The 12881-nt window shown below is 35.7% G+C and overlaps 1 protein-coding gene across 1 annotated transcript in view; it reads left to right on the forward strand.

The window, feature by feature from the left end:
• Positions 1-10403, forward strand: part of LOC122045534 — a 58882-nt gene extending 48479 nt beyond the window's left edge. The window contains exons 4-8 of the mRNA XM_042605796.1: positions 3364-3485; positions 3742-3906; positions 4563-4656; positions 8664-8838; positions 10153-10403. Of these exons, the coding sequence (XP_042461730.1) occupies positions 3364-3485; positions 3742-3906; positions 4563-4656; positions 8664-8838 (556 nt within the window). The 3' untranslated portion in view covers positions 10153-10403. The remainder of the gene's footprint in view (positions 1-3363; positions 3486-3741; positions 3907-4562; positions 4657-8663; positions 8839-10152) is intronic.
• The last annotated feature ends 2478 nt before the right edge of the window (positions 10404-12881 follow it).

Raw genomic sequence — 12881 nt, forward strand, 5'->3', positions numbered from 1 at the left:
GGGGTGTAAGAAATTCTTTCGTTTCATGGGTAAAGAAGGTTAAAGCTTACCCTTCCTTACCTTTCCTTTCCGTACCTCACTTCCTCTCAAACAGGGTTTCAAGTTTCCCTTCCCCTTCTTTACCCTTCCCTCCCCTTCTCTCACCTCCTCCCAAACATTGTGTTATTGTTCGGTCAACTAATCCCCTTGATCAGTCGACTGATCTTTGCAGTTTCCCTATTTGTCGAGATTAGCCATTAATTCTCCATTAACTGTATTTATTGTTCGGTCAACTGATCCCTGGGTTCGGTTGACCGATCGACCTGGCTTCCATGTTTGCTTCGGCTCTATATGATCTTTGCCAAGTCCCCTTTGTTCGGTCGACCAATTTGCTGGTTCGGTAGACCGATCAGTTACTTTATCAAACTTTGCTTCGAAATGATTCTAGTTTGTACACCCTGGTTCGGTCGACCGATCATGGTGTTCAGTCGACCGATAACTTCAGTTCTTGCAAAATAGAGTTAAAACAAATACTCTTACAAAATAAATTTAGCACAGTAATAATATATGATGCATGAGTATAATGTGCATGAGTAGTAATTGACAATAAAACTGTCTTGATCTCAACTTGAAAATCTTCTCGATTTTTTCAGTTGGATCAGCGACCTAAGGTTATTCCTTCCCAAACATGACCTCACCATTGCTCCACTCCAGTTGTTTACCTCAACCTACCTGCCAAGCATTGGTCCTCCAGACCTGTTTGGATTTTCTCTGTTCAATTTCTGATCCCTGATCCATTTGTTAGCTAGAGCCCTAGAGCCAATCATTTGATGATTGTATTTTGGACTTGTTGTATCATATTCTGTATAAATAAAAGACATTTGTTTTTGGTTATTATACTTACTTATATTGGTGCCAAATAAACTAAGTATAATACCGTCCTTGAGTAGAAGGTTCTCACCTATATCAATCGGTTAGTTGAACCGATAGTGAAATGATATAGGGAACACTACTCTTAATCATTCCTAGTCGAGTATTAACATTCAGGGACAATGTTAATACAATAAGACTAGCATGTAGGTCAACTCGATGACTTGATCTCACAAGTCATGGATATAGAGATATCAAGTTGACACATGGGTATACATTAGAGAATGTATACTGATTGACCCGCCATGAGAAAGTATCATGGATCGTTATATGAGTGTCATATACTTTCTCATGTAGCTATTAGTATGACTACTAGTCCTTAGACCTGAAGTCACCATGGTTCCCTACATAAGGAGTTATGTACTTTGGTTTCGTCAAACGTCACCTGTAACTGGGTGGACTATAAAGGCGATTACTGGGTATGTAACAAATTATGCGGAGGGATGTGAGTGATGTAGATGGGATCTATCCCTCCTATATGACGGGAGAGACATCGATATTCTTGATAGAGTGAGACCACGAAGTGCATGACCATGCCCAAATGAGTCAATATGAGATATTGAGCTCATTTGATTTAGTGAGTCTACTTGAAGTTCAGGATTTAGATTGATCAGAAGATGACACGGTCTATGCCTTACATTGATCAATCTAGATGTCTATGATAGAAGGACACTTATCATATTTTGTGAGGAGTCACAAGTAGTAGTCACAAGGTGATGTTGGATCTCAACATTCTTGTAACTTGGGTAGTAATGATGTGTTGCTAGATACCGCTCATTACTTATGCTCCTAAATGGGTTTAGGGCATTGCCAACGTTACAAGAACCTATAGGGTCACACACTAAGGACAATTAGATGGAGATTAGGTTCATATGATGAACCAAGAGGATTAGATTCATTTGATGAATCAAATTGGATTAAAAGTAATCCTAATTGGGCTAATTGAGTTGGACTCAAGTTGATTCATGTGTTCAATGAGTCTAATTTAGATTATGACTCATTGAATCAATTTAATTAAATGAATTAGAGTCATTATATTAAATTGGCTTGAATTAAATGGTTGGATTAGATCAACTATGAGAGAGATTAAGTCAAGTTTGACTTGACTTGAGAGGAAGAGGAAAAGTCAAGTTTGACTTGACTTTTTGCCACATCATTAGTGAGTTGGCAAGATGTGGACCAATGATGATGCTCCACATCATCATGGTTACTTAATTGAGATGTCACCTCATGGAGGTTACAATTCTTCACTTTAATGGCTCCACATTAATTGCACTTAATGTGGAAATGGGGGTTACACTTTTTGAAAGTGGCCGGCCACTATTGTGAGGGGTTTTGAATGAATTTTTCATTCAAGACAATTCACATCATCTTCTTCCTCTAGCTCTTCCTCTCCCTCTCCTCCTCAACTTGGCCGAATCATCAAAAGGTGCTAGCACACCTTTTTGTGTGATTTTTCCATCTACGTGTTCGTGTGGATACGTATAGAGAGTTGTCTACATTGACAACTTCAAGATCCGACACCGTTTGGACGAGCGGGAACGCGAAGGGCTTCGCTACAAGGGTAATACTCTTATCTACTGTAGATCTAGAGTTTGAAACTCGTACTCGTAAGTTTTTCGAATTTTATTCTTCGCACGGATCCGTTGGCTAGGGAGATTCGGGGTTTCCGCGACGCGAAAAGTGATTTTCGCGGCCCGAAAATCCCAACACCATTAAGACTTTTCCTGCAATACTACATTAGCCAGTAGCAATAATAGTAATACAAAACACTATGATAAAACTAATCTTAGATTTACCAATATCCGCTAGTCCGGTGGATTGCATGCGGTCGACCGAAAATCATCTGATCAACTTTTCTTGGAGTTCACTCCTCTAAGACTTCTCGTTATCTAAGGTTACCTTCCCATAGGATTTTCTCCATCTTGCTTCACTTACTAGAATCTAGAGTTACCTCTCTCTAGGGTTTTCTCCATCTGACTTCACTCACTAGGACTCAGCATCGGATCGGCCCACTAGGGATTCGATATCAAGTCCTCCAGACCTATCGAATCCTTGTACCCGGCTTCCACAATCTGTCGAGATTTACCTTACCTAGCCGCAACTAGGACTTTCCTTACCTAATCGTAGTTAGGACTTCTCACTCTTGCCTAGCCACGACTAGGACTTCCTTTGATCAAACTCCATTAAACATATTTGTCGGATATTAAAATCTTAGAGTTCAATTGTACCAACAAGTTATACTTTAGTCTTCTACTTATGCTCTAAAAAAACTAGATGAACCACTATAAGATTTCACGTTTCTTGTCAATCCTGGAAAATTTTTTCGATGGCAACTATGATCCATGCTAAACTTCTGTCTTACTCTAGATTCTCATGTGTCTTTTCATGACATTCATGCAACCATTTTACATTGATTTGGTCATATACTGATGATGTTATTTATATTTCCAGTGAGAGTGATGGTACCTCTGAGTATGACGACTTATGGAAAGAAGTTGAAGATTTACATTCTGTACTCCTCTACTTTTCTGAGAAAGATTATGAAACAAGTGCTGTTGTTGGTCATAGTAAAGGTAGATGCTCGTTGCACATGTGACTATTAAGTCTATTTTAGTTTTTCACCTATTGTCAAGCTTTAATATATGTCTTTCGTGTTGAATTTTATTGACACAATGTTGTCTTCCTAGTATCCATAATGATATTTACTTGTTCAACTTTTTTACTGAAGAATCTGAAGTCGACTCTTGCATCAATTTATATATAGTTTTATGTAGAACAGTTATGCCTTACACGTTTATGTGTGACTCTAAGTGGAATTGGTTCTTACAGGGGGATCTGTGGTGGTCTTGTATGCATCTAAGTATGCAGATGCTCATACAGTCATAAATATTTCTGGCTGCTTTGACTTTAAAAGAGGAATTGAAAATGTCTTGGGCCAAGATTATCTTCAAAGAATTAAAATTGATGGTTTCATTGATGTTATGGACAAAAATGGTAAGCTGAAGACGGTCTATAAAAGTTTTGGTTAGGTTACTGATTATTACTTTTAAGAGTAAGCACATTCTTAATTTGTCATTTAATTCTTGTTTATGATAATTGTTTAAATTTGGTCGTTTACGACATCCCAAATTTTGGAATGTAGCTAAGTTCTGGTTTTATCTCTTCCCACTTCTCATCCTTGAGAATACTAATAGAAAGTCAGCTCATCTTATATTTATGTGTAAGTTCAGGAATAATGCAAATCTCGGTGGAAATTGATAATAATTTGAAATATGTTGTTGTAGGACTTCAGTCATTTAATGGTATATTGAAGCCCATGTTTGTCTTACTGATCCAGGGTATAACGACTATAGGAATTTTTTGTTTGGTGTAAAGTTAAAAGGATAATGATATTTGCTACCCAAAAAATCAATCCCATATGCTAAAAGGAGAACACATGATCCTCTTTATCTCCTATCTCAATATGAGCATGTTACTTTTGAAGATGATTGTTTGCTTTTAAGGTAACATGCTAGGGACCACTTAATAGAAGATGACATATTCATAGACTTTCTAGCATACACTTGGTAGGTTTTTCTTCTTCAACTCTTTTGTTTTTTTTTCTATTTGGTTTTGCTGTTAACACTGACTTCAATTTGAATATATTGCAGGTAAATTTGCATTCAGAGTAACTGAAGAAAGTCTAATGGGCATACTAAATTTTGATATGCATGCAGCATGCCTCTCAATTGATAAGACGTGCAGGTTTCTACTTCCTCTTGCTCCCCACTTAAAGTAATCAAGCACATTTTATCAAGTTCACATTTTATTCTTTAGCCTCGGTAAATGGACTTCATTCTTGCAAGAGTTTAGCCAACATTTCAGATGCACTAACAAATGCACCACCAGTGTTTTTTGTTGTGGTGTTTAGCACTTCATGAATTGTGAACTTACTTTGACCATGCTTTTAAACTATAGACCAAACCCTACGTTAACTTGATGTGTACTATAGGTTCCAAATGTTGAACTCAAAGTATATATGCTTCTATGCCATCATTTCTTTTCTGGCAATTTGTTTTTTGTTTGACTAGCCATGTTGCACCCTGTTCTTAGGAGGACCTCAAATCATGCACCTAAATTCCCTCAGAGTGAATGTTTTTTCCTTAGTCATCACACTTAGATGCTTAGAGTGTTTGAAGTAGGCCCTGACTTCGGGCCGGGTCCGGCCTAGACCCGACCTGGGCCCATAACTGGGTTAACAAGCCAGTTGCCCAATCACCTGGGTTGTCAGGCCGAACCATAACTAGCTTGGCATCCTGCTAGGCTAGTTACGGTTCTAGGCTCTCAAAATCAGCAAACTGTCGGTTCGGCCCGTCGATTCCAATTTTTTTTTCTTTTTTTTAGCCGTTGGAAGCCGGTAGTTCCTAGTGAACTAACTAGCGATTCCTAGCTGTTGAGGGGGTGGGAATGATTTTTTTGGGTATTTTTTTCAACGGTTAAGATCATTTTAATTGTTTTTTTATCAATGATTATAAATTAGTATCTGTTATTATCCAAACTCTATAAGTTCATTTCACCATTTTCACACACATCTTCTCTATTTTTATTCTCAATTTTGCATTCTCTACACATTTTTGACTCCAAGTCTCCATTTCTATACACTTTCATTTTCAACTTTCAACTACAATGAAAGGTCGTGGAGGTTCATTATCTCGATCTTAGAGGGGAAAGAAAATAGTGAATCCACATGAGGACTCCAACATTCAATTCACCGATGATGGAACCGAACACCTTCCAACACTTGAAACACAAGGAAGTATCGATGCAATTAATGTTTGGGAAATTCCTTTAAAATCTTCTATTTTCACTAAATATTTTGAGAAGGTCACTCTTCCGTCAGGAGAATTGCATGCAAAATGTAAGCACTGCAATACTTCCTACAAATTCCAAGCCTGTGGGTGCTATAGGTCATTGAAATGACACGTAGAATGAAGCACCCGATGGAATATGGACTTGACAATTCTCAAACACAATTATCTAGATTTTCTTCAATTAGCGGTAGTACTAATTCAGATTTATTTTTATATTCTTATAATAAATTAAGAAAATCATTAGTTAAATTTATTTCCGTAGAACATCTTTCTTTTAGTTTTGAATCTTTATGTACACTTGAAGATTATTTTAAAGATTATCTTAATCCATGTGGTAAATGTGTTCCTAGAACTATACTTTCTCATATAATTAAAAAATTAGTAAATAAGGACAAAAGAATTTAATTGATGAATATGGTAAATTAAATAATAAAGTTTCTTTATATTCCGATATTTAGAGTGATCATCGGCAAACACATTTGTATATGGGTGTGACTTGCTATTAGATCAATAACTCTTAGAACTTCCAAAAAATGATTATTTGCTTATGGAGTTTTTGATGAATCACATACTGCTTATAACATTGCACAATTATTATATTTAATTTTAGAAGAATATGTAACTCATAAAATATTTTCAATATCATTAGATAATGCTAGTTCTAATACTGTTTGTATAAAAAAACTAAAATTTATTTGTCAACCTGTTATTGATTATTTATTTTTTCATATTCGTTGTGTTTGCCATGTTTTAAATTTATATGTTTAAGATGGATTAAAGATTTTAGAAAATCATATTAAACCAATTAGAACTATAATCTCTTATTTATGGTGGCATCCATCTATATAATAAAACAATAGGGTATGTTTTGTAAAATTAATGGAATGAGACCTAAAACATTTCCAATGTACCAACACATTAAAATTCAACAAATCAATTATTACAAGAATCATTTCAATATAAAAAATTATTATGTTTATTTTTTTGCATAAAATACTAATATTAATATGTATCTATTTTCACAACAATGGAATATTTATAGTAATATTTGTGAAATTTTAAAAGTATTTAACGATACAACCGAACAACTTTCTAGTCTTTATTATCCAATTGCTCATTTAATTTTAGAAAATTTTTCTAGTATAATATTAATTTTAAATGAACATATTAATAATGAATCTTTATCTTCTTGTATAATAGCTATAAAAACTAAATGGAAAAAATATTTTTATGTTATTATTGAAATTTATTTAATTGTATTTACTTTAGGTCCTAGATTTAAACTAGAAGTTTTACAAGAAATGTTAATTTTATATTATGATGCTTTAATTTTAATTAAAGATTTTTCTTTTCCTGATCCAGTTAATATTAATATTATAATTTATTTATATGATATTTATAATTAATATTATGTAAAATATGGAATACAACCTAATATTTCTGAAACCCAACAAACTTCTAGTAGTAATTTAAAACTTACAAAAGCATAACTTTTATTAAAAGAATGGATAAAACGTCTATAAAAATCCTCAAGTTCTACACAAGAACTTGAGAATTAATTTACGACTTCTTTTGATTTTATTAAAGCAGATAACAAAAATTTCGATATCGTAAAGTGGTGGTCACAAAAGGTTCAAATTAAAACTTTCCCATTCTCTCCGTGATCACCAAAGAAATTTTAGCTTGTCCAATGTCAATTGTTGCTGTGGAACAGACGTTCAGTGCCGACGGCAACATATTAGAGAAAAGGTGATCTACTTTGCCTCCCAACTCATTGGAAGCTCAAGCATTACTCGAGGATTGGACTAGAGTCGAGAAAAGAATTCAAGGAATGTAACTTTTAGATGACGAAATTGAAGATTTTAATACCGAAAGAACAAATACAACGGGAACGGGAAATAAAAGTGAGTAACAACGCTACTTCGTAATGTAAAAGGGTAAAAATGTAAAAGAACTACGTGAGTTTTGATTCCCCTATACTCTAAGGGGATACGTAGACAACTTAAATAAGTATAAGCCTTTTTTTTAATAAATTTTAAATTTTAAAATTTTTAATATAATAATCTTGAACTGTGGCGAACCAGCGGTTTCGAACTGTGAGCCGTAATTGTCTTGGACAGTTAAGATTAAGGGTTGTTAGGACGGTTTTGAATCGTCAAACCGTCGGACCGTCGGTTCCGAGCCGTCGGACCGTCGGTTCCGAGCCGTCGGACCGTCGGTTCCGAGCCGTCGGACCGTCGGTTCCGAGCCGTCGGACCGTCGGTTCCGAGCCGTCGGACCGTCGGTTCCGAGCCGTCGGACCGTCGGTTCCGAACCGTCGTCAAGTCTAGTTTGAAGGAGCAAAACCTTTCTTATATTAGACTTTAATTAGTTAGTCAGCCAAGTGCTTTTATTTCTGAATCAAGAGTTTGCCAATTTATATTATCACGTATTGACTTCTTGAGATACAGCCATGGACAAGTATGGTTTGACATTGAAGACAACACGGACTTATAACCTTTCATATAAAAACTATTAATATCTGGTAAGATTAACTCAATCTAGCAAATTAGCATAGCCAATCAAATTTTATGTTTGCTCAAGACGAACTACCTTTATCCCCTTTTTATAGTACAATGCATGATAAAGGATATTAGTTCATATTGCTGGTCCAAGAATCACAATCTTAAAGTCAGATTATTGACTAGGCTAAAGTTGATCAGGTTCAATCACATGTTACCTAAACTACAATGTCATATTAGATAAGTATAGTTAAATTCCAAAAGAAGCCAAAAAGTCTCGAGTGAAAGTTTGTCCAATTGTCTTAATTTCCTCATTGCTCACCAATACAATTCTTATTTAGCAATGGAACTTAATTTGTTTAGATTTGTCATGTAAGTGTGGCTTCATTGTTTATTTTAGGATCTTCACAGTTCATGGTTCAGCTGATGAAATCAATCCTGTAGAAGATGCCTATGAATTTGCAAAGGTGATACCCAACCACAAGCTGCACATCATTGAAGGTGCCGACCATTTTTACACCAAACATCAGGAAGAGCTGGCCAAAGTTGTAGTGAATTTCCTAGCTTCTGTTTAGGTACTAAATTGGATCTTGGAGATCATATTCCGCATGATCTAAATTGTCAATTTACATTGCAGCAAACCAAGCAAAATGCCATGCTATCCATGTCATCTCCATAGTATCATAGCATGGTTCTTACATTTACAAAGAAGCATGAATTTCATGCAATATATGTCTTGACTATTTTTCTAGTAGCTAATTTCTTCTTACAAGTCTACTAGAAAGTTGAAAGACATACACAGACATTCAGACTTTCATTTGCAAGTCTACACAAGAATTCATCATTAATGCTTGTTTCTTACCAAGTTCATATGGTATCATTTATGTTATTGTGCGTTCCTCGTGAGTGTTTGACAAAGTTAGAGGCTCTACGCATTATGTTGGACACACTCTCGAGCACGTGAGTCTTTGGCATTACATACGTTCACACGGTGGTGGGTATGCACACACAATGCCTATCTACCAAGTTCATATAACGTCCAACAAGCAGGTGTGGGAAATTCCACCTTGTTTCACACAGATGCATGAGAGTTCAACATTTATACAAACACATAAATACATTACTGTGTTTTTCTACTGAGTTTTTGACAAGCAGTGTGAGAAGCTCCATTCTTTCTTGCTCACACATGCACAAGAGAGTTCAATGTTCACGCTTCTGTCTTAAGTTCATCTAATATCATTTGTGTTAGCGTACCTTTGAGTGTTTGACAAGCAGGTGTGGGTATTTTCTTCGCAATTTGACATGCACTTGTGCACGTGCATGCATGTAAGCACACCCATGAGAATTTAACACCATGATTCTATTTTGCCAAGTTTATATATTATCAGTTAGTATTATTACTATCCTATTGACTGTCTACATGCTGGTTTAAACCACCTTTTCATTCTTTGAGATACTTGAAGGTATTTCCTTTACCCATTGACTTGCTTAAAGAACACACATGTACACGCAAGTTCAACATTCCTTCTTCAAACCTATCAAGTCCACTGTGCTCGCTTCTTGAGTGTTTAATCAAGTTCTTGCATGCATGAAGGTAAAACTTCAATTAATTCACACTTAATTTGACATGCTTGATTCATATGCATGTACGTTTACACACATGTGCATCCATGCATGCACGTAAATGGTATACACATGCGCAAACATGCACGCAAACAAATTCAACATTCATATTTTATCTTACCAACTTCATAAAGTATCACTTATATTATTGCACTTAGTTCTTGAGTGTTTAACAAAGAGGGTTTGATGCAACACTTATTTTCTTATGCGAGTTTTATTAGTGGTTAGATTCTTCAACATCCTTGAAATACTTCATTAATTCACAGGTAGAAGATGATACCGTGTCAGGCAACTAGAAGAGACCTACAGAATCTGTTTGATTATCACCAATGCATCCATGAAGAGGGATTCTCAAGTGTTTCTGTTTTGTCATCTATTGTATTGTAATGATATTATTCATCACACGATATCAAATGTAGAGATCATGATTCTGCAAAAATATGTTAGCGGTAAACATCATCGTCAAATCTGTAATAAATTTATAATATTTAATCTTATATTTTGTTTTTAACAAATATATTTTGCCGTTGTTTTAGACTTTGATTTTTATTAATATTTTTAAAAAATGAATCTGTGAATATTTTTTTTCTTAATCTGATTATAATAAATTTATCATCCTCTAATTAATTAGATACCTTGTAGGGACTTAATTTAATGATCAATAGTCATGAACTTATGATATGATGCTTTTAATGTGTTTGTTTCATATGATATGATTGTTGATGTTATTATATCGAAATACATAAATTGTATATACAAGAAACTCTGTCGAAATTTCGTGCAAAATAATATAATATCTTTTGAGACAAGATTGTCACAACAAATAAGAACCTTAACCCATTTTAGCTAAGGTGGTTACCCTGTTGCAAATGATAATGTTATTAGGGAAAAAAACACAACTTTTATCATCAGCATACATACCAACTCCTTAACATATATTTGTCCTATTCATTGAGTCAAATAGACCATACACTCCTCTTTCTCTCGTGGGAGAAGGGTTGATAGATTGGTAAGCCTTAAGGATCCTAGTAGAGGATAAGGTTTAAAATTTTAAATTGTACTTATTAATTGAATTAATAATAATAATTAATTTTATAATTGATTGATTATTTAGTAATTAATTATATTGTTAATATATTTATGTTTTTAGATTTATATTTATTGAACGGTTAAATCACTCTTCTCTTAACATTAAAAATGTTTCCAATCAATTCAACACTTATAACTCTGATCCCGAAGGTGAACAATCCTCACACTCCCAAAGATTTTCTGTCCATCAGTCTTTGCAACACGAGTTACAAAATAATCTTTAGGGTGATTATTAACAGATTTAGATCGATGCTCTGTCTAGCTATTGATCAATTGCAACGTGCTTTTGTCCCTGGTCGACTCATTTATGACAATGTTATCATTAGGTTTGAGTGTAAGCATTGGATCAGGGATCATAGCCATAGGAAGAATGATTATGCGCTCCTAAAACTAGACATGAGTATGACCTTTGATAGAATTGAGTGGAGCTTTCTCGAATGATAACCTAGTTGGTGTTCTATTGAGATGATTATATAATAAAGTGTTAAGGTGCAACAGACTCAACACATTAATGCTCCCTTCATCCCGATTGAAACTATGTCAATCAACTATGGGAAAAAGTCAGAGAAGTTCACTGGATTGAACTTCAAGAGGTGGCGGTATAAGATGCTCTTCTACTTGATCATGCTTAATCTGGCTCAGTTCTTGACCGAGGACCCTTCACGCATGTTAAGGATGCTAATGTTCATACCATCAGTACAGTAGAGGCATGGACTCACTTTGAGTTTCTTTGCCGAAACTGCATCCTCAACTGTTTTGCGGACTCGCTGTACGTTGTGTTGGTGTAGGAAGCACCAGACGATCGAACATGTGTTTTGATAATGACAAAGAGTTCAAAATTGAGTTGTCTTGTGATCTAATAAGTGTTGAACCAAATGTGCAGGAAAGTCCTGAGTGTACTTAGACAAAAGTCCTAGTGGATTCTAGGCAGGTAGAAAACCATAGGAGGAGGTAATCCTAGGTCCTAGGGGGTGGTAACCCTAGGTTCTGGAAAGTCTTGGCGTGTCGTGTACTTCGGGAAAAATCCTAGAGTCGAGGACTCTAGGTGAAAATCTTGGTGGTCGCAGACCAAGTGAAAGACTAGATGGGTCGGGGATTGAATGTCCAGCGGAAAAATCCTGAAGTCTTGGGCACTGAGCAAAAGTCCAATCGATCTGGAAGATCAGTCTGACAAAAGATAACTCTCCTTAGAGGAGTAGGTGAGGACGCGTTCTCCGAAGAGGGAACTGTAAGTGTCGATCTGACCTAGAGTTTCAGTGAAACTCAAAGTCAGGACCGGACAGTCCAAAAACTGTCAAAAGTTATATTGCTTTATTATTTATTATTTGTCTAACTCTGTTTTGCAGGGAAACTAACATTTTACAGGTTGAAGTTGTTGGGAGATTGTTAGTGCAATATTCCCCAGGTCAAGGTTGACCTAGTTTGACTGAGCTTGAATTGGGTCAAGCTCGAGTCTTAATGTTTATGTTTTGATGGGTTGACAATACATGTTGACAATACATGTTTGACAATACATGTAGACAACACATGGAGATTGCAGGTGCAATTGTTCATGTGTGGAGATTATGATGGAGAGTCAAGTAGGTCAAGGTTGACCGGATACTTGACTGGAAAATCCTGGTGAGTGAAGTCAGGTGAAAGTCCTAACTTGGAGGTTAGGCAAAGGAAGTCCTGGTGAGTGAAGTCAGGCAGAAGAAAATCCTGGTGAGTGAAGTCAGGTGAAAGACCTAGTGAGTGAAGCTAGGCAGTGAGGAAATCCTAGTGAGTGAAGCTAGGTGAAAGTCCTGGTGAGTGAAGCCAGGCAGAGGAAAATCCTGGTGAGTGAAACCATGTGAAAATCCTAGTGAGTGAAGCTAGGTGAAAGGCCTGGTCAGTGAAGCCAGGCAGAAGAGAAGTCCTAGTGAGT

Source organism: Zingiber officinale, chromosome 2B (assembly GCF_018446385.1).
Source record: "Zingiber officinale cultivar Zhangliang chromosome 2B, Zo_v1.1, whole genome shotgun sequence".
Lineage (NCBI taxonomy): Eukaryota > Viridiplantae > Streptophyta > Magnoliopsida > Zingiberales > Zingiberaceae > Zingiber > Zingiber officinale.